General features: G+C 36.0%; 1 protein-coding gene across 2 annotated transcripts in view; it reads left to right on the top strand.

The window, feature by feature from the left end:
* The window catches only part of GPRC5B (G protein-coupled receptor class C group 5 member B), a 110,601-nt gene that overhangs the window by 44,353 nt on the left and 39,384 nt on the right, over window positions 1-26,864 (top strand). Inside the window, exon 4 of one of the 2 annotated variants that reach the window (XM_053695213.1) lies at window positions 3,218-9,109. The exons of the other annotated variant lie outside the window; for it this stretch is intronic. Within the exon in view, the coding sequence (XP_053551188.1) occupies window positions 3,218-3,262 (45 nt within the window). The 3' untranslated portion in view covers window positions 3,263-9,109. Of the gene's footprint in view, window positions 1-3,217; window positions 9,110-26,864 lie in introns of those variants that run through there. 2 annotated transcript variants of the gene reach the window in all.

The raw sequence follows: 26,864 nt of genomic DNA, 5'->3' as shown, positions 1-26,864 counted from the left end.
AGTATTTTATGGCAGCTGTGTTTGTAGCTGTATAACACTGCTTTAAACATTGATGCAAACACTGCTGCCAGATATCTAGAGACACGTGCACGCTCCTGAGCTCATCTTGGATTACTCTTTAAAAAAGGATACAGACAACTAAGCAGAATTTATGAAAGAAGTAAATTGAAAAGTTGTTTAAAAATTCCCACTCTGTTCAATACTTTAAAGGGACATGAAACCTAAATTTTTTCTTTCACGATTTATAAAGACATGCCATTTTAAACAACTTTCTAATTTACTTCTATTATCTATTCTGCTTCATTCTCTTGATATCCTTTGCTGAAAAGCATATCTAGATAGGCTTAGACACCTTGTCTAATTAGCTCACCCATGTGCATTGCTGTTTCTTCAGCAAAGGATATCTAAAGAATGAAGCAAATTAGATAATAGAAGTAAATTGGAATGTTGTATAACGTATTCTCTACCTGAATCATGAAATATATTTTTTTGAGTTTAGTGTCCTTTTAAGTTTAATTTTGACTATCCTGTCCCTTTAAAATGACTATATTACACTCAACCATTGTTTGCACACTTTATCTGTGATTAGATAAGGAAAACCCAAGTTTCAACACAATGACGCCCATCAGCACTTTATTGAAACTAAAGTACTTATAGAAACTAAAACTTGACATTTTTTCTTCAATTTTTAAACAACCATTATACTTTATAATACATCTGCATATTATTGTCAGGCTAATTTTTACTTTTAATACATCATTATATTTAGCATCTATTTACTGTCTAATGTCCCTTTAAGAATTTAAAAAATATATTTATGTTAATTGCCAAACATACATTCCTAATAAAATGAGTCTAAAGTTTATTAACCTTCTTTTTAATGTTTGTTATTAAATAGTGTTGTTATTGAATTATAACTATGTATAACGATGCCATGAATGACTATCCTTTGTACACCAGTGTGTTCCTTTTTATTCACTTTTGCATACTTGTTAGTTTTATTAAAGGGACATTAAACACTTTAATATGGTAATATAAAATGATACATCGTATATATATATATATATATATATATATATATATACTTTCATTATTTATTTTGTCCCCTTTTCCTGTAATTCCATTCTGAAATTGTGAGCTTTTCAGTTCCTGTTCGAAATGTAAATGCAGAACACTGTTATATTCCACACAGCCATTGGCTGCTCTAGTGACCTTTTTATAACTGTCCCTAATTGGTCACAGCAGAGAAGGTAACCTAAGTTACAACATGGCAGCTCCCAGTGTTTAATACACACTAAAACTTTATACTTATTTTGTCACTATTTATACAACTAATGAAACTTTAAAAAAATCATCTGCATGTTAATCTCAGACTAATCTTTTGCTTGACTGCATCATTCTATTTAGCATTTATTTAGTGTTTAATGTCCCTTTAAGGATGCAAACGCAGTATCGTTTGTACACTGTTTGTTAAGGATATCGTATGCACTATCTGGTTGCATTACTTGTACCGTCATTCTTAATTATGAAATAAATTTAATTTATAAAAATAACAGGGGGAAATGTTCCAGTCTAGTTACAAATTGTAGCAGATGAATATATAGTTTTCCCTGTTATGTGGTAGCCATATTTGCAAAATATCTCTTTTTTTAACTAAATAAAGTAAACAACTATAAAAGAATCCTTAACTTAAAACCACATATCATGCATATGACTGGCATTCTTATTGGCTGTTATGTTTTGCATAAAATGCTAAAGTGACATAAAACTGCAAAAATAAAATGCTAATTTCTTTTTGTTTAATCCATCTAAAGCGATTAAATACATAGTTAAAGTTGCGCACCTGGCACACTCTTGTGTTGTTTCTGAGCAGAAAACAGTTGGTGATTGGTGGCTACTTATGTATGATGATCCTGATTGGGTCACCCACTTTATCCTGTTTAGGAGCCCCAATCCTTTACACTTGGGAGCTTGCAAGGCATAAACAAATAGATATGAGCAGTTGTTTAATACTAAAATGCTCTAATAAATTATACTATTATACTTTTAAACCCCTTTAAGCAAAATCTGATTAAATGACACTAGCAGCAAAAACCTGTTGCATTCTCAGGTATTCACTACTTACTCCCATAGATCTGTTGGTTGATACTGACAAGCCTCCACAAACGTAACAAATAAAAGTAATTAGATTTTCTACAAGGACATCCATAAAAAAGTTAAATGATAAAATATTGTGAAATAATTTTGTTCACATGGAACAAAATCAAAACTTGAGTATAAAGTCCTTTAAATATTTTTTTTACATTAAAAAAGTCTACTTTTTACATTAGATCTTTGCAGTAGAGGGTCCTGCTCCAAAAAAATTGTTTGTGCCTTTCCCCCCCAAAAGTAAGCAATAGTAAGAATATACATATTGCTCTGGAGAAGTATTTTCAGGATAGATGGATGGATATATGGATAGATGGATAGATAGATGGATGGATAGATGATAGATAGATAGATAGATAGATAGATAGATAGATAGATAGATGATGGATGGATAGATAGATGGATGGATAGCTGGATAGATAGATAGATGGATGGATAGATTGATAGATGGATAAATAGATGATGGATGGATAGATAATGGATAGATGGATGGATAGATGGATGGATGATAGATAGATAGATAGATAATAGATGGATAGATAGAAAATTAGATAGATGGATGGATGGATAGATGGAAAGATGGATAGATGGATGGATAGATGAATAGATAAATAGATAGATAGATGGATAGATGAATAGATGGAGAGATAGATAGATGGATGGATAGATGGAGAGATAGATAGATAGATAGATAGATAGATAGATAGATAGATAGATAGATAGATGGATATATAGATGATGGATGGATAGATGAATGGATGGATGAATAGATAGATAGACTGGCAACCTGCACTAATAAAAGGCTCCCTACACTAGGATTATTCACATTCTGCACACACCTATGTATAGACTGGCTGTTATTGATCCCCCCAGTACTTGGGCCCTGGTGCCACTGCACCTACTGCACCTGCTGCACCGTCAGTAGTTCTGTCCCTGTATCTTTGTACAAATAGAGCTTCTCTGTATCAATTAAAAATATATTTATCTTTATATGTTGCTGCTTATAAACATGAAAACTTTTCACCAAGTCTGGAATTCTTAGTTATCCCTGTGTTATCCTTATTTCCAGATCCCAACTGCTCCTCCAAGTTATAGCGGAAGACATCTCTGGTGAAAGTCAGACTCGTAAAGAGTCTATCACAAGTATAACTCATTGTCATTGTGAGGGACGATCAGTAACGATAGCAGAACAACACTCAAGAGCACTCGTAATCCTACCTAATAGGGTTTATCTAATTCTGCACAGCTGTGACTGCTTGAAATAACAGCTAAAGATGGATATTGTCACAACAAACCTGAAGTTGTTTCACAAGCTCATCAAGTCTGGTATCGAGCACCTACTGCTTACAGATGCCTTTAAGATATACGGAGAGCACTTCTGACTTGTTGCTTAAAGTGTCTGCAAAACTGACATCTGAAATCCTATTTGACACTACTGCTAGTCCAGGAAGGGACGGCTGAGCACTGATGTACTGTTTGAGACCCAACAAAAGCCGACAAACTTCAACATCATGATCATAACACATTCAGCAATAAAAGTTGCCTTGATTAACCCCCTAAGCCCCTAGCACACCTTTTGTGGCAGCCAAGAGGTTAACATAAATAGTATTTCCCCCTGAGTATGAGCATCTGTCTTTTGTGTAAGATTTGGGGACTGAAATAAGCTGGAATATGCTGCTTACAACATCTTTCAAATGTTTAGACTTGTGTAGGTACAGTCCCACATTGGACCAAACTGAATTACTGATAATGTAATCTCTGAAATACAGTACTATAATTAGGACACTCATATGATATTTTTATTGTAATTGCTGTAGCACAAAATTCAGAATAGGAGGGGAAATTTAATTGTCTTAAATTATACCAAATTCATTGCTAAAAGTAACTACCAGGGGCCGGAGAACCAAGAATTCAATACAGCCCAGAGTATGTCAGAATGTTTATGCAATACACCTAAGGAATACTGTGTAGGGCAGGAGTGGCAAATCTTGTTTAGAGTATGAGCCCATATTGGAGTTAAGTTCCAAAACAAATATCTGAAATGTCCACAATACCTATATGATATATAGCATGGATATAAAATAAAAATATTTTATTAAGCACTACAATTGCAGTCAGTAGATTTGTTATATACATCACTTTGGGCACTTGTATCATAGTTTCTTCACCCTTGAAATAGGGATTAACAAAGGGAGGAACCAAGAACGGCAAAATCTATTTAGAGTAAGGTTGTCAACTTTGTTAGAAAAGTTGAAAAAAAAATACCAGCCATAACGCCACTTTCCTTATCCAGCATAATTCAGGGTGGTCCATGGGAGGAGTTAAAACAGTCTGTGGGTGTGAAGGGATTCAGGGGTGGAGTCAATGTGACGTGTGGGTGTGGTCAACAGTTCAGAGCTAAGAAGGGCATTTATTGGTGGGTTTATAAACCAGGACATAATAAACAGAATAGGGTAACTCCAACTGGCCAGGTATTTACAGAATACCAGCTCAGGCATGACATTAAAAATACCAACAGAAATTAGAAGACATTGATGTTTGTTATGGGCTACAGCCCCAGACTTTTTTGGAACCTGGTAATGCCCTTACTTAAAGGGACACTGAGCCCAAATTTTGTCTTTAACAATTCAGATAGAGCATGCAATTTTAAGCAACTTTCTAATTTACTTCTATTATCAATTGTTCTTCATTCTCTTGCTATCTTTATTTGAAAAGAAGGCATCTAAGCTTGTTTTGGGTTTCAGAACTTTGGACAGCAATTTTTTATTGGTGGATGAATTTATCCACCAATCAGCAAGGACAACCGAGGTTGTTCACCAAAAATGGGCCGGCATCTAAACTTACATTCTTGCATTTCAAATAAATATGCCAAGAGAATGAAGAAAATTTTATAATAGGAGTAAATTAGAAAGTTGATTAAAATATCATGCTCTATCTGAATCTTGAAAGAAAAAAATTGGGTTCAGTGTCCCTTTAATATCCCTTTTAAATTATGTTTACCTGTGACCAAAATGTCACCTAAAATCAGGCCAGCATCAATAATTTACTTTGGTCCTTAGTGGAACTGTACAGTTTATAAATAGGATATGAAAAATAAATAAAACTGTTAATGTAGTTTATTAGAATTTATTATAAATAAGAAATATGACTCTAACATCTATTTATAAGGCAAGTTTTTAATACAATCACAATTTTTCTGTATGGAAAAATAAAAAGATAATACAGGAGGAGATTTTTTTTGCAGGAAGGATCTGTGGTTACAAGTACATCTCATTTTACTCTGCTTTTTTTTGGGCTGTGTTTTTTTTATTATGGTTTATAACATTTTATTGCATTCAATTCACGTACATTCATTTTCTTTCATTTGTAATATTTTCAGGATACATTGTTTTTTATAATTTGTTTAATTAACTTCTTGACTTTCAAACAGGGTGTATTAAAGACTTTATGGCTGCTCATGAGTGACTATGAATCACCAATACAAATATTAAAACAATATTTACATTATCACTGAGTTAAGGGGACAGTAAACACATTGAGATTTTTATATTAAATGTTTAGTTTGTGTAATGAAACAACTTTGCAATGTACTTTCATTTGTTTTCCCACTTTCAATGTAATTTAGCTCTGGAAACCAAGGATTTTCTAATTCTCAGAACTTGAAATGCTGAAATTCACCCTGCTGACTTCTCCAGGCTAAACCTGCTACATAGTGTCCCCTAATTGGTTTTAAGTTTAACTGAAAACAAGTCCAAAAATTTTATACTAACAATATGGCAGTGCCTAGCCTTCTTGTCTGCAGACCAATGCCCAGATTGGCTCCAGCAAATATGGCAAATGGTGGTTGGAGGTTAGCTATTGAAAAACAATTGCAGTAGAAAGGATCTTAATTTGTTTTAGAAACATTTAGACATGGTTGATGTGTTATTCTATAGCAACACAACAGAGATGTCTTGTAATTACAAGGTGATTACCGTCCCTTTAAAAAGCTGGACACAAGTACAATAACATGGTAAATACTCCCCATTTCCTCTTGTGCCTCTTTCTCTTAATGGTGCCATTTGAACAAGCTCCACATCTTCATACTGAGCACCACCATCTTAAAGTACTCTGTGACAGAAGTGGTGCACATTAGAATCAGTGACTGACAAATTTTTGATACCTGTATTGTGCACTTCGGTTTAGTATACAGATACAGAGTGGGAGCATTACATTATAGCCGTGGCTGTATTAGTTTCCTTTATAATATTCATGTGTACTTTTTATATATATGTTCTATAACTTAAACATTGTAAAAAAAAAAGCAAAAAATTTAAACTTCCATCTACATATTGTGTGTGCTAACCTGAAGTGCATAATACAACTGTGAAAAAGCCGGCAACATCACTGTGACTGTTCACTACTTCTGTGACAGAGCACAAGAATGTGTGGTAGCACCCAGTATGAAGATGTGAAGTATACTAAGTCCACAGCACTATAATAAAGCAAGGTATACTTTATTAGTTCATCTTGGTACAAAGTATAAACTAAAAATGACGTTCTGGGCCTTACGCCCTTAATCATGCTACTTAAGCATGAATAAGGGTGTAAGGCCTGAAACTTTGCTTTGTAGTTTATACTTTGTACCAAGATCAACTAATAAAGTATACTTTGCTTTATAATGATACTGTGGACTTTGTATACATGGTATCGAGGGGTAACAGCAGTAGCCCCTTTTCCACGTGCACCCGTTTCCAGTATTGATGCTGTACACAGTTTGTGAAGTGTTAGTATGAAGATGTGGAGCTTTACCAACTGGTACCTGTAAAGGGTTAAAATAAGAGAATAGCTCTTAAGTGAGGCACATGAGGAAAACAGTAGTTATGGTGAGTAGAAACCATTCTTTTCAAATTGTGTCAAGCTGTTCAAATGCCCCTTTAATGCCAAAAGTGATACATTGTTTATTGTTGGGTATTAACAGCTGAAGTAAAAATATAAAGTAAATTAGGAGGGGGGGGGGTATGAAATTAATGCACAGTTATCTGAAAAACTTACATTTTATTTGGCTTCATTGATAAATATGCACTAGAAATTTAAGTTTGATTTACTGTTCCATTATGCCACTCATTATCTCAAGTGATATTTTTTCTTTGCAATGCAGCTGGTTTGCAGAAGTTTCTGGTGTTAATAATATAATGTTATGTAGCATTAATCCTCTTAAAAAAGAGAGAATTGAATTGACACGTGATTTACTTCTGTGGTGTCATTGTGGGCAATTTTACAACTTTTAGCAGTGGAGTTTGCACTATTTAGAGAAGTGAACGAGATAAATATTATTCAGGAATATAATATATGAATCTAATAATCTGGCAGCAAACTGTATGCTTATACAATACAGTAGTGCAGGTCGGAAAAGGATTTTAGTTCATTCATAGATAAGATATCATTGTACCAAAATATGTTTCAAGGTAAAAACAAAACATTTATACACACATGGATTACGCAGCAAATCGTATCCCATAATACAATAATTGCACTATGTAAATATATATAAAGTATATCAGTTTGTATATAGAGTGATCAAGGGAGCAATTATAGGAGCGCCTAGACACTTAGCAATATTAATAACCCCATTTGATGCCACAACTGAAACACAATGTTCTGGTGGTCACTGGATTAACATATGCATTATAAATGTGTTTAAAGAGTTTAGTGCTAATGGAATGTAGTCATACTGTAAAGTACAGAGACATAACTAGAATTCACTGGGCCCCAGGGCAAATTCTGTGGCAGGGCCCCCCTCATTTGAACAGCACCCCTTCCAAAGCATAGCTACTGAGCAATACATATATATATATAATTATACACACACATATACACATATCCACACACACAAACACATATACACACATATATACATATACACACACTATATATACACATACACTAATAAACACATGTACTTATATAAACACATACACACACATAAACATACATATACAAAGTAATGCACATACACACACAAATATATACACACACACACATGCATACATGGTCACACAAACACATACATAAACACACACAAACATATATTCAAAGCAAAATAGCTTCTTAAGAACATCCAATTGAAAGTGTGATCATTTAGTAAGAAATATCTACTATTACAAATTATTTGAGGCATCTTCACATATTACAAATTACAAAACAGTATCTATAGATGCTAAATGCTATAGAGCAACTTGAAGAGAAAAACATTGCATGCATTGCCTGTCTGGCCTCACTTACCTCCGTTTGCAGAGATAACAGCACACAGGGAAGCTGTAATAGATGGAATGTGACTTGTACCGTGACCTACACAAGCTGCTCAGATTAGAGGGAGCAGTAGCTGCAGGGCCCCTAAAAGGATGGGCCCGGTAGCAGTGGCAAACCCTACTGCCCCTATAGTTACGTTCCTGGTAAAGTGTAACATAAAGATAGGCAGAAACACTTATTAAATGTTTTTTTCTACAAGCCGTAAATATAAAGTATTTTGTTCAGGATAGTAAAAAACACAGAATCTTGAAAAAATTAACACTACGATCAAGGGAGGCTATTAAAATTAATATTCAGTACACAGAGATGTTATCTTCTGGTGCTGCAGGATAAACATTTAGTTATGTTAAAAATTGTTTAAAGTGCGTTACAGTGTATCTTCGTCTCACATCAACCAATGAGGAGCTTGCATACATGTGTATGCTCTAATAATTTGCTGTATCCTCATTTGCAGCAGAATGGGACTTATTCCAGTACTGCAACTTCCGTGTTAACCCTTTTAAAGCACTAAGTTTTAGTATTTTATTTTTTTAGACTCTGCAAAGGGACGCAATGCTCAAACATTTATTTACATAATCTAAAATAGAATGTTTTAAAATGTATTACAGTGCTTTGTGTTTTTGGAAAATAGATGTTCCTCTGCTAAATAAAACCAACTTTTTCTGCGTGAGTTGTTCCTCTCAGCCAATGAGCATGCGGAGTTCCTGGGACTAAACTGTACACAATGTTACACTTTATGGTATTTTCTCATTAAATTTAAAGGGTCATGAAACACAATCTATTTTGTTTCATGATTTAGATAGATCATACAATTTCAAACGACTTTCTAATTTACTTCAAATGTGCTTCACTCTCTTGGTATCCTTTGTTGAACGAGCAGCAATGCACTACTGGGAGCTAGCTCCTGAATGGTGGCAGTGCATATATGTCTCGTGTCATTACATGATGTTAACAGCTAGTTCCCAGTAGAGCATTGCTGCTCCTTCAACGAAGGATGCAAAGAGACTGAAGCAAATTTGATAATAGAAGTAAATTAGAAAGTTGTTTGAAGTAGGTATGCTTTTCAACAAAGGATACCAAAAGAATGAAGACAAATACATAATAAAAGTAAATTGGAAAGTTGTTAAAAATTGCATTATCTATCTGTATCATGAAATAAAAAAATTGGGTTAAATGTCTCTTTAAATAGTTTTACTTAAAGGGATACTGATCCCAATTTTTTTCTTTCATGATTCAGATAGAGCATGACATTTTAAGCAACTTTCTAATTTACTCCTCTTATCAATTTTTTTTCATTCTCGTGGTATCTTTATTTGAAAAAGAAGAAATGTAAGCTAACCAGCTGGCCCAACTTTGGTTCAGCACCTGAGTAGCACTTGCTGATTGTTGGCTAAATATATCCACCAATCAGCAAGTGCTACCGAGGGTGCTGAAATAAAAATGGGCCATTTTATAAGCTTGCATTCCTGCTTTTGTAAATAAAGACACCAAGAGAATGAAGAATAATTGATTATAGGAGTAAATAAGAAAGTTGCCTAAAATTGTATGCTCTATCCGAATCATAAAATAAAAAAAATTGGGTTCAGTATCCCTTTAAATTTTTCTTCATTCAAAATATTTTAATGTTTAATAGTTAATGTAGAACTGCTGATCCTTCCTATGCACAATAGAAACATTCAGGGTACCATGTCCTTTTAATGAAACTTTGGGAAGCTCCATGTCCAAAAATTAATGTTCTGTTGAAATGGATATGAAACAGTGCTCCTTTAGTATAAAAAAGTTAAACAAAGTAAACATTAAACTAAACTGTTAAAAATCAGACATTACATAACTTATGTTCTAATGTCACATGATTTTTGTAGTAAAATGTCTACTGAGCATGGGCAATACAATAACTACAGCTATTCTAGGTGTCTCCCAGCAACACTTTAAATGAAAAGCTATTCCTTTGCCTTCCTTTAGAGACCACAGCCCCCTTTTGGGGTGATCACAGGAAGTAACGGACCCCTCCCAAATGAACTTAAAATTATGAATAATACATATTGCAATGGTGTTCTATTAAGTATAATCCAATGCTTCCTGCTTTTTTATTACAACAATAAAACTGACTGTTTTTATATCCCTTGTCACTTCACAAATATCTTTTATTTATGGTGAAAGAGGTTTCACAAGACAAATAAGACTTTGTTGCATATACAAGAAATGTTATTTTGCAAATAAAAACAATAAAAATTGCTACTTCATGGAAGAAACTGCTATAGTATTAACGTTAGAGTTTTCATTTACTGCATTCATAACTATGGTATTATAACCAATTGCAAGTATGTGTCCAATCTAGGGAAATATTATCTCAGTCATGTTTTATAATCTGATATTTAGGGCATATGTAGCACGATGTAGCAGTTTTGCAAGTCCTTTGTGACCACCCATTTGGAAATAAAAATGCAGTTTTGAGGAAGGATTAAGTGTCCTTGAATCAGTATGATCAGTATGCAGAATGTTAAGCAGACTTCTGAGGCTTTTGGTAACCTGCTGAGAGTTCACTGTGGGTTTTTAGCTACTGGTGCTGAAAATTAAAGGGACACTCAAGCACCAGTTTATCACACAATTTAAGATCTGGGACGCGATCACATATATGGCGCAGGTTTCTGCGCAAGCGTGGGAACCTGCGCCGGACGTAATTTCACCTCGCACATCGAGGTATTACATATACTGCGCCGTTAGATGCTAAACTGGCGTAAGTAGGACAAACTGGCAATCTTCTGAAATGTGCGCAAATACACATTTCAGTCGTCGTAAGTAACTTACGCCAGTATTTTGTCCACGGAAAGTGTCAATAAAGAGTAGTTTTATGCAAATTAGGCTAACACTCGTAAAAATGAATTGCGCTATTCAAAATTCATATATAAACCTATGCGCATCCGCCATTTTCTTTAGTGTGTTTGGATTGTTCGTTGAGCTACATCACACTACACTGAAGTGGAGGATTAGTCAGAGTAGAGAGAGAGGCGCAGAGGAGTTAGTTAGATCGCATTGTTGTTTGATTAAAGGGACACTGAACCCACATTTTTTATTTCATGATTCAGATAGAGCATGCAATTTTAAACACCTTTCTAATTTACTCCTATTATCAAATTTTCTTCATCCTCTTGGTATCTTTATTTGAAAAGCAAGAATGTAAGTTTAGATGCCGGCCCATTTTTGGTGAACAACCTGGGTTGTCCTTGCTGATTGGACAGAACCAATAAAAAAAAGTGCTGTCCATGGTTCTGAATCAATAATTGGCTGGCTCCTTAGCTTAGATGCCTTCTTTTTCAAATAAAGATAGCAAGAAAATGAAGAAATATTGATAATAGAAGTAAATTAGAAAGTTGCTTAAAATTGCATGCGCTATCTGAATCATTAAAGGAAAAAATTGGGTTTAGTGTCCCTTTAAGCTTGTACACTTACACATATTTTTACATATTGCACACAATTTGCATACATACATATACAAACACACCACACTTTTTTTCTAACACCTCACACATTTTATTTGAATTTTACAGTGTGATAGGCTGAGTGTTTGGTTGTGATTGTGTGTGATTGGTTTGACACACTTGCAGGAATAATAAATGCTTAAAAGAGGTTTAACTGTTTGAGATTTGCGGCTGATATGTATGTGATTGCGCATGCGTTTGTTAGGCCTTCAGGGAGTTACGTTGCTTTTTTAGTCAGTGCAAGGGTTACTGAGCCTGTAATTTGTGGCGAGATAAAAATGGAGTAGATTCTCTGAATTCTGAGTGCGTAAGTCCTTACGCTGTATATTGGATACCAAATTGCGCAGCTGTTCTATGTTAGTCTATGGGTAAAAAAAATACGTCCGAAGGGTGAAATATACGCGTGTAACTTGTATGCTACGCCGTATATGTAATACCAAAATCGCATAAAATCTGGCGGCGGAGGATTTTGCGGGGGACGCTGCATATGTAATGGAGGCCCTTATGTTTAAATTAGACAATATTTTTTTAAACAATACTCAGAGAGAAACCAAGCCTATTCTTAAACTATTAGAATGTACTATGCATACATAGTACAGCCAGGATGGGGTGTGACATCACTGTTCTGTGTTTGCTACTGGCAGTCAAGGGGAGTAAATCATTGTACTATATGTGTCTTGGCAGCAAAATAGGTAAAATTATTGTTTTGTTTGCGCTACTGATAGACACAAGGGTTAATAAACTCACTCTTTTGGTTTTATTGCTAGCAACTGTACAACTGGCAACCCTTAGAAGGCACATCAGTTTCCGTATATTCCTGCAGTGCCACACTTTTGCTGCAGAACACAAATTAACACTTCTAGATCTATTTTATTTATTTTTTCATGCTACAACACCATCACCCATACATTCCTCATAACATGTGCAACAAAATAATAGGAAACAATGCTGATACTTTAAAGCAATAACTGGCCACCAATCAGCAAGCACTACCCAGGTACTGAATCAAAAATGGGCTGGCTCCTAAGCTTACATTTCTGCTTTTCAAATAAATATACCAAGAGAACAAAGAAAACTTTAAATAATAGGAATAAAATAGAAAGTTGATTAAAATTGCTTCTCTATCTGAATCATGAAAGAAAAAAATTGGGTTTCATATCCCTTTAAATTAATATTTCTTATTAACTCCTTCATATCCAAGATGAATATGGAACTGAACGTAATGTCCCAGAATGGCCTGGAACACCCACTTCCCAAGTATTCGGAACAGCCCTTTTTTTTAACCTGGAATGGCCACATGATTTGGATTCTGTGCTATGTGTGGCATATTATATCCCTCTCTTACCTGGCTTTATGGAACAGGTGCATTTAACTGGTGTGGTTGCATGGGAAGTGGGCATTCTGGATCTTTTTTTGACTGAAATGGATACAGTTTGTAGCTGTCTGTCTCCATTGGTGTGAAAACTTGGAAAATTAACATTTTCTGGGCAATTCCGTTCAGTTTCATATTTATCTTGGCTATGAAGGGGTTAATAAACATTATAATTTGAAGTTTTAACCTCCAACATATTGGACTCCCCACTTTTAATACTTTTACTAATCTGTTTTGGCTTTTACCCTGATCCTAAAAAAGCCTATTTATTAAACACCAATCATAACCTTGGATTCTGTTTTTTCTCTTTTGCTAAAAATATATCTAAGCCTAACTGAACTGGAGAGATAAATCTCATAGAAGGTAACATACATAAACCCAAAGTGCAATCAAAGTTGGGTATACTTAATTTGTTTATTAGAGGCACCAACATCTGGTGATTTGCTAAATGGTAAACTAGCAAAAACTACTGTGCTCCTATATCAGATATAATTCATTAAAGGCATATTAAATTCCAAAAAATTTCCCCATAAAATATTTTAATAAAGCGTTGTTTTGAAAACAACAACTTTGCATTGTACATTCATGATTTATTTTGCTTAATTGTCCTGTAATTTACCTGCACAATGATTGGCTGATATGTGCAGAAAGTGCTTGTTTATATCTGCCCCTTACTGACCACAGCAAAGGAAGTAACAGGCTATTCAAGTGGTTTGTCTCAAGCCTGAAAAACTATACATATTTTTGTAACTGTTTTTAAAACATTTATTTTGCATGCAGAGCTTTTGTAATGCAATGAATAATCTCTTATGAATAAATAGAAAACAATTACTTTATTGTCTCTTTAATTTGACCCTTCCAGCGACCAAACCAACACGCTGCAAAACAGCTGCACATACCGATTGCATATTCCTCTAGAGACCTGGTTCTGTCCAGGTGGAACAGAACATAATCCAGACTCAATTAACGCTACATAAAGTGTTTAGCAAATGGTGCTAATCCTTTAGTGTAAAAAAATGTAAAAAAGCTTTACTAAATGTGCGTGAGTAAACGTGAAGACTAATTTCATGTTGTGCAAGATATTTGTAAACTGCTTTGTAACACAAAAAGCAATGAGCAGATCATTTTAGTATTAATTTAAATGATGATACGGAATTGTTTGTTGTATACACTGACATCATTGAGTGTCATTTAGCAAGATAAATAGGGTAGAATTATATTTTTACATCCTCAGCATGCACAGATATTTTTATTTGGACACCAGATGGGACAGTCAATATTTTTGTCGCACTCTCCCCCTGAGACAGCCATATATCATTATTAGCCCCACCCAGACGTCCAGAAACCTTAAAGACACGCCCACACACTGCAAGACACGCCCACACATTGCGCAGACATGAACACAAACAGCACGGGCATGCCTACACACTGCACATACACGCCCATACACTGCAAGACACACCCACACACTGTACAGACACGCCCACACACTCAAGACATGCCCACACACTCAAGACATGCCCACACATTGCACAGATATGAACACAAACAGCATGGGCATGACTACACACTGCACAGGCACGCCCACACACTGCACAGGCACGCCCACACACTGTACAGGCACGCCCACACACTGTACAGGCACGCCCACACACTGTACAGGCACGCCCAAACAATGTACAGACACGCCCACACACTGCACAGGCACGCCCACACACTGTACAGACATGCCCACACACTGCACAGACATGTCCACAGACTGCATAGACATGCCCACACACTGCACAGACATGTCCACAGACTGCACAGACATGCCCACACACTGCACAGGCACGCCCACACACTGTACAGACATGTCCACAGACTGCACAGGCACGCCCACACACTGTACAGACATGCCCACACACTGCACAGGCACGCCCACACACTGTACAGACATGTCCACAGACTGCACAGACATGTCTACACACTACACAGACGCCCACAGACTGTACAGACAAGTCCACACACTACACAGACATGTCCACACACTACACAGACATGTCTACACACTACACAGACATGTCCACACACTACACAGACATGTCTACACACTACACAGACGCCCACAGACTGTACAGACATGTCTACACACTACACAGACATGTCTACACACTGCACAGACATGCCGACACACTACACAGACACACCCAGACACTACACAGACATGTCCACACACTGCACAGACACGCCCACACACTGCACAGACACGCCCACACACTGCACAGACATGTCTACACACTACACAGACACACCCAGACACGCCCACATACTGCATAGACATGCCCACACACTGCACAGACATGCCCACACACTGCACAGACATGCCCACACACTGCACAGGCACGCCCACACACTGCACAGACATGTCCACAGACTGCATAGACATGCCCACACACTGCACAGACATGTCTACACACTACACAGACGCCCACAGACTGTATAGACATGTCCACACACTACACAGACATGTCTACACACTACACAGACGCCCACAGACTGTACAGACATGTCTACACACTACACAGACATGTCTACACACTACACAGACGCCCACAGACTGTACAGACATGTCTACACACTACACAGACATGTCTACACACTACACAGACGCCCACAGACTGCACAGACAAGTCCACACACTGCACAGACATGCCGACACACTACACAGACGCCCACAGACTGCACAGACAAGTCCACACACTGCACAGACATGCCCACACACTGCACAGACACACCCAGACACTACACAGACACGCCCACACACTGCACAGACATGTCTACACACTACACAGACGCCCACAGACTGCACAGACAAGTCCACACACTGCACAGACATGCCGACACACTACACAGACACACCCAGACACTACACAGACACGCCCACACACTGCACAGACATGTCTACACACTACACAGACGCCCACAGACTGCACAGACAAGTCCACACACTGCACAGACATGCCGACACACTACACAGACACACCCAGACACTACACAGACACGCCCACACACTGCACAGACATGTCTACACACTACACAGACGCCCACAGACTGCACAGACAAGTCCACACACTGCACAGACATGCCGACACACTACACAGACACACCCAGACACGCCCACAGACTGCACAGACAAGTCCACACACTGCACAGACATGCCGACACACTACACAGACACGCCCACAGACTGCACAGACAAGTCCACACACTGCACAGACATGCCGACACACTACACAGACACACCCACAGACTGCACAGACAAGTCCACACACTGCACAGACATGCCGACACACTACACAGACACACCCAGACACGCCCACAGACTGCACAGACACGGCCACACACTGCACAGATATGGGACCAAGTCATTGGTTTGCAAGTCACAAGTAAGTCTTGAGTCTTTGTATTTAAAGGGACATGAAACCCAAATTTTTTCTTTCATGATTTAGAAATTGCATTCAATTTTAAACAACTTTCTAATTTACTTCTATGATCAATTTTGCTCCATTCTCTTGATATCCTTTGCTGAAAAGCATATCTAGATAGGCTTAGTAGTTTATTATTGGTGACTGCACATAGATGCCTTGTGTTATTGGCTCACCCATGTGCATTGCTATTTCTTCAGCAAAGGATATCTAAAGAATGAAGCACATTAGATAATAGAAGTAAATTGGAATGTTGTTTAAAATTGTATTCTCTACCTCAATCATGAAAGAAACATTTTGGGTTTAGTGTCCCTATAAGCCCTTAGTCAAGTCCCAAGCCAAGCCAAGCAAGTCCAAGTCTGATAAGTTTTTTTAATCACATACTCCCTTCTTTTGTATAGCCCTCATATGGCCAAAATTGTATGTTAATGGCCCATAACACTTATAATGTAAATTGAGCTATATGTGTCCTTAAACTTTCATGATTCAGATAAGACATGCAATTTTAAACAACTCTCCAATTCACTTTTATTATCAAATTTCCTTTGTTCTCTTAATATTATTTGTTGAAAGCTAAACTTAGATAGACTCATATGCTTATTTCTAAAACCTTGAAGGCCCCCCTATTATCTCAGTGCCTTTTGACAGTTTTTTTACAGCTAAACAGAGTTAGTTTACGTGTGCCACATAGATAACATTGTTCTCAATCCTGTGGAGCTATTTATGAGTCAGGACTGATTGTCTAAAATGCAAGTCTGTCAAAAGAACTGAAATAAGGGGGCAGTCTGCAGAGACTTAGATACAAGGTAATCACAGAGGTAAAAAGTATATTAATATAACTGTGTTGGTTATGCAGAACTGGGGAATGGGTAATAAAATCTGTTTAAACAATAAAAATTCTGAAGTAGACTGTCCCTTTAAGAACATATTAGACAATTTACAATTTATTTAAAACATGTTTTAATGCAATAACTGAGATTAGATCCTTCTGCACAACCCCTTCACCATTCTCAGAGTATATCTGATGACACATACGTTCTAGTCAGATCATCTGTATGCTTTGAGACTGACACCAATATATTGTGAAGTGCTTCATATATGTTAAAGGTATATATCTTCCAATTTATAGGTTTTATATCCATTTAAACATGTATCCATCAAGTGTTCAGATTTGTCGTAGCAATGGTGTAGCAACTGCTTCCTTCTTTATGGGGATAGGATGATCTCTGACAGTTGTATTAGCAAATGCACAAATCTTATCAGACTGGATCTACAAAAATATGAAGGACAACGGTATACGGCTAAAATTACTAAGGCCTCAGTGAGAAATTCGTATTTTTGTGTCTTTTCATTTAAACCAATTTCCACATTGGAATAAACAAAGCAATTTTAACAAAAAGTGGCTAAAATTAGGATATTTTATTTACACCTGTTTATTTTGTGAAATAAAATAATGGTAGTTTTTCATATATATATTTATTACCTACGTAATTGGGTGTTTTATATTGTATTTTTTGCTGCTGAGAAAAACATGAAAACTGCTTTCTAGCATAGAAAAAAATGTTTTATTTTGTTCTTAATGTAAAATAAAGGCTTTACTATATAGTCTGTGTGGTAAATGAGTCTACAATCAAACAGTGTGAATTAACGAAAAATGTGCTGCATTGTGAATGAATGACTAATGAAACAATTTGGTCTGATTACAAGTGGAGCGCTAATTAATACTTCAGCTCAAGCATTAATTGCGTTACAAGTTTGTTAGCGATTCGTTTTAAAATTCTCAACTTATTCACTACACGTGGTGCACCACTATACAAGTAGACAATATCTGAGCCACTGTATTTCCATTGCCAGGAAAATTAGGAAACCTGCGACACATTCGTTATTTCTATAGAATGTTATACAGGTAGCCCTCAGTTTACGCCGGGGTTAGGTTCCAGAAGGAATGGTTGTAAATCGAAACCCAGTTTATAATGTAAGTCAATGGGAAGTAAGGGAGTTAGGTTCCAGGCCCCTCTCAAAATTGTCATAAGTAACACCTAATACATTATTTTTAAAGGTTTGAAATGAAGACTTGAAATGCTAAACAGCATTATAAACCTAATAAAATAATCACACAACACAGAATATATAATTAAACTAAGTTAAATGAACAAAAACATTTGCTAAAGAGCATTATACACCTAATAAAATAATCACACAACACAGACTTCACTTGCATTTTTCTGCAAACAGTTCTTTCTATGCATTCCAATCTGGACTGATTTATAGACAGGAAGATCTTGTTCCTTTGAAATCTGCTCGATAGCTCGGGTCTGGTTAAACTGATTAATTTCAGCTTGCTTGACTTTGCTGCAACACAAGCGGACAGCTCCACTTACTGGCTATTTTAATAAATGCACTGCTTCTCAATGCTTTTCAATAGCAGTCACATGACTGGAAAAAAAGGTTGTTATTCTGAATCGGTGTAAATTGAACCGTTGTAAACCGAGGGCCAAGTTGTTTAAAATCGCAGCTCTATATGAACCATTTAAGAAAAATATCCCTTTAAATGGGTTGCAGCATTGGAAATAGCCAATTTAGCCCTCATTTGTTACAAATAACAACAGAATGCCCAGGAAATGTTCACTCATTCATATGGGGCAACTTATAAATTAAAACGAGTTGTTTTGAACAAATGTACAAAAACACTGATCCATTTCCTGAGTCTCAGTACCAACCAAATCATTAACTCTTACAGAAAGTTTACATACATAATATAATGAGGCCTTCCTGTATACAAAAAGTGATACAAAAAAATTATATTATCTAGTTTGCTTCATTATCTTGGTATCCTTTGTTGAAAAAGCATATCTAGGTAGGCTCAGGAGCAGCAATACACTACTGGGAGCTAGCTGCTGATTGATGGCTGCACGTATACATCTCTTGCCATTGTCTCACCTGATGTGCTTATTAGTGTATTACTGCTTCTTTAACACAGAATACCAATAGACTGAAGCAGATATGATAATAAAAATAAATTGAAAATCTTTTCAAAATTGTACTCTGTATCTGAATTAGGAAATAAAAATTGTAGGTTTTATGCCCATTTAATTTTGACTTTCATGTCCCTTTAAGGCTGTGGGAGCAACACAATAAAACTTTTTTAAGATTCAAATACAGCAACACATTAAACAAAACCCAACTGTTATTCCAATTGACTTCTTTGCATGTATCGTTAGCACTATTTAGCAGAAGTATTTGCAGCAATGTTTGTAACAAAGTTGAATCTATAGTACTCAAGATAATAGTTAACAGAAATAAACTGGCTTTAAAAAAAGTTATAAATCAATAGAGGGAGACAGGTGAATATTTTGGCCACAGCGTCTTTATTTAGCAAATGCTAAGGCAATCATGAAGCACTCTTACGCGTTTCACACCTTATGGCACTTCATCGGAGAGTAACTGTTGGATAATACAAGGTCTAAAAAGGACACCAGCTAATTACAGCTGTTTAGCTCCACCCTATATACCAGAACGTGTTTTTCTTAAGGTGGAACCTTCTAATTTTAAAATACTCATAGTTATACAAATAAAAATAATCCAACCAGTGTAAATAATGTTTACGGTGTCAAATTCAGTGGTTACTTCATAAAACACAGTGATTGTGAAATTGAAGGCGTATTTGGTGAGCTTTCATTATATGCGTCTTTAAATACTAATTACACAAATTAAACAATAAGTTGTAAAAACTTTATTAAACATTCCAGTAACAAGTTTTAAAAAACAAATGTATACACATGACAGATTGATGTTGTATGTTCCTTTATCTCTTGTTCACCCCTATTGATATATACTGTTTCCTTACTAGATATAACCTTCCATATAATTTGTCAATTTTAAAGGGACATGAAACCCCAATTTTTTCTTACATGATTCAGATAAAGCATACAATTTAAAACAACGTTCCAATTTAATTTTAGGATCTAATTTGCTTATTTGTCTTAGTTAATTTTTTTTTTTTTTAAAGCATACCTAGGTAGGCTCAGGAGCTGGAAGCTTGCTGCTGAATGGTGGCTGAACATACTGTATATCTGTTCCTGTCATTGGTGTGCTCCGCTAGCTCCCAGTAGTGTATTGCTGCTCCTTGAACACAGAATTGATAATAGAATTAAAGTGGAAAGTTGTTTAAAAATGCACGTCCTATCCGAATCATGAAAGGAAAAAAAATGGGTTTAATGTCTCTTTAATAATTGGCTTTTTATGTCCTTGGGATATATTTAGTTATTTATTAAAAATAGGCAGCAAACTCAAAATAACTTTGTTTTAATCTGAAGCTGAGTCGCTATGTTACTCGAACCTCACATTCCACCTCCTGGGTTGCTAAGATTGGAGAACGTCCATCCTGCAAGAGACAAAGATTGTGATGGTTTATTGGCCGCATTGCCAAGATCCGCAGCCTCATTTGTCTCCATTCTAAAAAGATCTTGGATCAGGGAGACCTAAAATGCTTTGGCATCACAAATGTACTTTTTAAGTGTCAATCTTCCTTTGTTGTTATCTATACTATCACTGTCCTTAAAGACTCCAAGCCTTAGTGTAAGATGGCGGAATTCTGTGGCGATGGTATGGAACCGTCAATATCAAGTCCATTAACTGGGTGTGATGCTTGAATTCTCTTTCCTCTGCAAAACACAAAAAATAACATATTATGAAAGATACAATTTGTCCAAAATATGCAAAATGATCTTTAAAATATGTATATTCAGTCATACATTTCTTTACACAATTTGTGCCAAAAAACTCCTATAATTTACTTCTACACAGTACGTTAAAGTCTGTGGAGAATCAATATTTGAAATGTAAAATTAGGTAACAGAATATTACATTCGATAAAGGGGAAAAAAATAGACACCTTGCAAAAACAAATGCTGAATGGTCGATATTCATGATTATCGTCACACTGAAATGCAGAGGGACCTTGGTTTGGTGCCAGCTTGGTGTTGCATCTTGCGTACCGGATTCAAGAACATACACTTGAAAGTTGCCAGTAGCTGCTTTGCAGAAAAAAAAATGGAACCAATCCAACAAGAATTATTGATTCAGGAGCTTTTGGGGTTTGCTATGCAAAAAAATGAATGCTATAAACAAAAGTTTAGAAAAATATACACAAAAATCATTTTAAAAACCCAACAAAATATTCAAATATGCAACAATTTCCATGTAAATAACAGAGTCTTATAAAACATGCATTTGCATATAAATCCTATATCATATAGTAAAATCTAACTAGGAACCAATTCGTTTTTCTAGGATACCTAGAAATGTGCCTAATTTTTTCTTCATAATGAAATGAAATGTCCTTGTTGTAACCAGGGTTGAAATACATCTGACATCAGTACATCTCGTACCCAAAGCACAATAATCCATTAACAAAGCTTTCTCATTTTGTTAGTCACAGAACTGTATCCCGGTGACCTACTATAAAGGCAAAGGAACATAAAAAAGCAAAGTCATGGTTCATTCAAATCTATAGACAACAAAAAGAGAAGATTAGGAAATGGAGTGTGAACGGTATACAATACAAATAGACACAAAGGCCTAATAAAAATGTCCGCTGAGATGCCCTTAACAATTGGACGCAAACAAATATCAAATGTCTGCAAGTCTACTACTGTTTTAGAAAACAATTTATAGTGTCATAGGTCACCCATATAAATTCACAGTTAATGACTGATTTATAAACACAGAAAAATAGATTTGGAACAGCCATATATTTATACCAGAGCTGCTGGGATAACAATATTAATGCTGTTCATTGTTCACATTTCTAAAGAGTGATGATCATGCATTAATTATCCATTGTATTTGCCTACTTTACAATACTCACGTGTTCTCAAGTTGCCAAACCTAGCTAGCTAAACATGTATGAACAGTGGAAAGTTAGCAATTTATGTCTGCTGTATAGTTGACTGTATTTACTTCCAAAGTGGATGTCCCTTCACACCATATATATAGGCTGGACATTCTACCTGTTTCAAAAAGAACGTAAGAGGATAATCTGCATATCTTAAATATATTAACCAATAATCTCTGCTATTGATACACTATGTATAAATGAAAATTTGATCCAAATTAAGTTCTATTGTACCAAACAAATGTGATGTTTATGAGATAAAAGATGAATGAGAAATGTTTAGAAAATACATATTACCTTTATGGATCATCAAGTGAATAAAACATCTCAATTCACTCAATACAAAATTGCATTGTGTATTATGTACACAAGGCCACCCAGTACAAACAGATAATGCAATTTGAGAATGTGTAAACTCTTCTTTAGAAGATATATATGTGTGGGCTGCAGGGGCGTATTTAGGTTTTGTGCTGCCCTAGGCACTCAAAATTCTGCTGCCACCCAACCCCGCCCCCCCCCCCCCCCCCCAAAAAAAAAAAAAAACAGGTTTTAGGCCTTTTTTCCCCTTAATGTTTTTTTGGGCCAGTGTGTAAAAAAAAAAAAATTTTCTTTTTTTTATAACAATTCAAAAGAAATGGCTAGCAAAACACTTGCATACAGGTGGGTTGAATTGCATGCATCTCATACCATTTTCTCACTGAGAGAAGGGAGAGAAAAGAAGGGGAGGGGAGAAAAGGGAGGGAAAGAAGGGAGGGAGGGACAAGAGAAAAGTGGGTAGGGAGAGGAGAAAATGGGGGAGGGAAAGAAAGTAAGTGATAGAAGGGAGCAAGGTAGGGAGTTGAGAGAAAGAAGGGAGGGAGGGAGGGAGGGAGGAAGGAAGGGAGGGAAAGACATAAGGGAGGGAGTTGAGGGAGGGAGGGAGAAAGGGAAAGAAGGGAGAGAGGAAGGGAGGGAAAGAAGAATACACTTTGAAAACAATCACTGCCCTTCACATGCAACAACATATAGTAATTACCATAATTCAAGTAATTAAACTTTTTAAGTGTCCGTTTACTATTTACTTTGTGGGTTCATGAATGCAGAGAAAGCTAACTATTAGTAGCTAACATACATTAGCACTGAGAGTTTATAACTAGACATCACAAGCTGATCTAAGCAGTGCACAGACGCATCCAGTCTGTTAGTAACTAAGACCTACAATAAGCACTGCGCTCGCAGATCGGCACAAGGTCTTCTCCTCCAGCCTCACCTTGTAGGCATATCCCCGGGCAAGTTTCTCACCAAGAACGCTTCCACTACAAAAATGCCGGCAGCTCTAAATGAAGCAACGGTTTAAAGGAGCACTGCCTGTAAAGAGCGACCTTAATCAGTGCACATGCCTTGTCTTCTCTGTAAAAGTCTGCACATTATCGCTCACTGTACTGTGTGCTAGCTTTTAGAGGGAGGATAGGACAGATGTGCTGCCCCTCCCAAATCTGCTGCCCTAGGCACAGTCCTTGTTGGCCTAGGCCATAATACGCCCCTGGTGGGCTGGTAATAGTGCATAGACATGTCAATGGTGACATCGCTGTATACAATGGGTTTAAAATCCAGAGCCTAAATAACCTGTGCCTAAGGGCACATTTGTCTAAGTCTTTCATCATTTTCCTTGTCTATGTAAGTATAATCTTTTCTTATGAATCTTAAAGGGATACTAAACCCAATTTTTTTTTATTTAATGATTCAGATAGAGCAAGCAATTTTAAGCAACTTTCTAATTTACTCATATTATCAATTTTTCTTCATTCTCTTGCAATCTTTATTTGAAAAAGAAGGCATCTAAGCTACCAATCAGCAAGCACAACTCAGGTTGTGAACCAAAAATAGGCTGGCTTCTAAACTTACATTCTTGCTTTTCAAATAAAGAAAGTAAGAGAATGAAGAAAAATTGATAATAGGAGTAAATTAGAAAGTTGCTTAAAATTGCCTGCTCTATCTGAATCATGTAAGATAAAATTTGGGTTCAGTGTCCCTTTAAAGGAACAAAGTACTCATACACGCAATTGATAAGAGTCCATTGTATTCATAGCTCCAACTGGAACACCCTTTAAAGTGGGCTGAGTGCTCTCTCTCCCACCACAACTGAGAGGTTGATTTTTGCTGCTGCCTCATGTTTACATAACTTTTCTATATCTACATTTTAAGTATAGGTTTCAACAGGCAAAGACAGCTGTCAAATATCAAAATAAAGGTAAATGGACTATTTATCAACATTTAATACACTCCAATAGGTAAAATTGATCATTGGGAACACATTAAAACACATTTAAAGCTACTTAAATTAACTTAAACCATACATTTAAACATAATGGGCCAGATTACAAGTGCTCAATAACTCTCCTGTTCAAGCGTTAAATGCACTAGAAGTAAGCTTTTTGCGCTCGTATTATGAGTTGAAAGTAAACTGTTTTCGTTTGAGTACTTACCCGACAAGCAAAAAAAGCCAAAGTTAGACTATCATGCGTACGTTCACGTATTCCCCCATAGAAGTTAATGGAGAAAAAAAAAGTGAAAAAAACCCACCCTACTCTCGCACAAACCTTGATAGCAAATTCTCATGTGCGCTAACCCAACATGAAAATATGAATATTTCACATTCCAATATTCTGCACATAGAAGAATATGGTTTATTTATTCAGAAATAAATATTTCTACATATATCTGATGTTTTTTTGGTACAATATATATTTATACCTATATATATATATATATATATATATATATATATATATATATATATATATAGATGATTATATATAGGTATATATATATATATATATATATATACATATATATATATATATATATATATAGATGATTATATATAGGTATATATATATATATATATATATATATATATATAGATGATTATATATAGGTGTATATATATATATATATGGATGATTATATATAGGTGTATATATATATATATATATATATATATATATATATATAATAACAGGAAAAAAGGATGCACTCTCCAGGATTTTCAATGTTACCCGTTTAATGTAACGTTTCGGGGTGTTTTCCCCTTCGTCAGACAGTACAAAATAACAGTGTACACCCTATCAACCACCGTGCCTTTTAAACTATGCTGAGTGTTACAGTTCCAGGTCACCACCTGTGTTGCCACTCCCACCTGTAGAAAACAACAGGTGAAAACCCCCTCACTATACTCCAAAGTGTATGTCTATATACAATCTAAGCACCCAAAATTACTTTATCATAAGATAAATATACCACATAGGTATCAGATCCCATATAAGGAAAGGCCCAAAGCATAATGTGATCCTAAAGCATTGAAAAAACGTGTGTGTCAGGTACAGTAGCGATAGGTTGTCATAGCAACCATAAATAACAACTATGGCCCCCTAACAATGGGTATGGCACAACACGGCCAATCAAAGAACAGGGGAATGGAGGAGCGCTCCTCACCTAACTAATGACAGGACACAGAATACATAAACAGCAAAAATGCAATCCTCCGTACATCGCAACATTTGCGTAAGATACAATACATAAAATAATAATAATACAGATCACCTCAACACACAAAGCCACAACCTGACTGGATCGCAATCCATGCACCGTAATCCACGCATGCTGCGTTGGCAACGGACCCTTCAGCTGGATTACGGTGTGTGTTTTATTTAAACAAATTGTTCCCATGGACAACGCTGCAGAATATGTTGGCGCTTTACAAATAAAGTATAATAATATGTTTACTGGATAAATCAGTTTAAGGTGCTCACAGATCTCTATCAGATCTAAAAGGTTTGAATACATTATCAGGAAAGCTTAAGAAGTCAAGACATGTTGGATACTATTGGAAATCTGTAAATGGGTTAGATAGCTGGTAAATGGAATATTGTTTGTTAGAAATAAAGGCTTTAAAGACTGGAAAAAGCAATAACTTCACACTAATAGAATGAATGAGATCCACGCATTAGTTATCTTCATATAGCACTTTTTTATATTATGCTTTGTGTATATCTATATATGCCTGAGGTGTCAGAAATAAAGTTAAGAAAATTCTAGTTACTCCACTGACATCTTTTGACTTTCTATCACCACATTCTCAGCTGTCGCTGCCTAACTGAACTCAAACATATTTTTAGAGACTTGATTTAAGTTTTAAACATATCCTCTGAGCCATTTCAGTCGGCACTCAT

The sequence above is a fragment of the Bombina bombina genome, chromosome 11 (genome assembly GCF_027579735.1).
Source record: "Bombina bombina isolate aBomBom1 chromosome 11, aBomBom1.pri, whole genome shotgun sequence".
Taxonomy (NCBI): Eukaryota; Metazoa; Chordata; class Amphibia; order Anura; family Bombinatoridae; genus Bombina; species Bombina bombina.
Note: the sequence above shows the minus strand (reverse complement) of the source record. Positions and strands in the feature narration are given on the sequence as shown.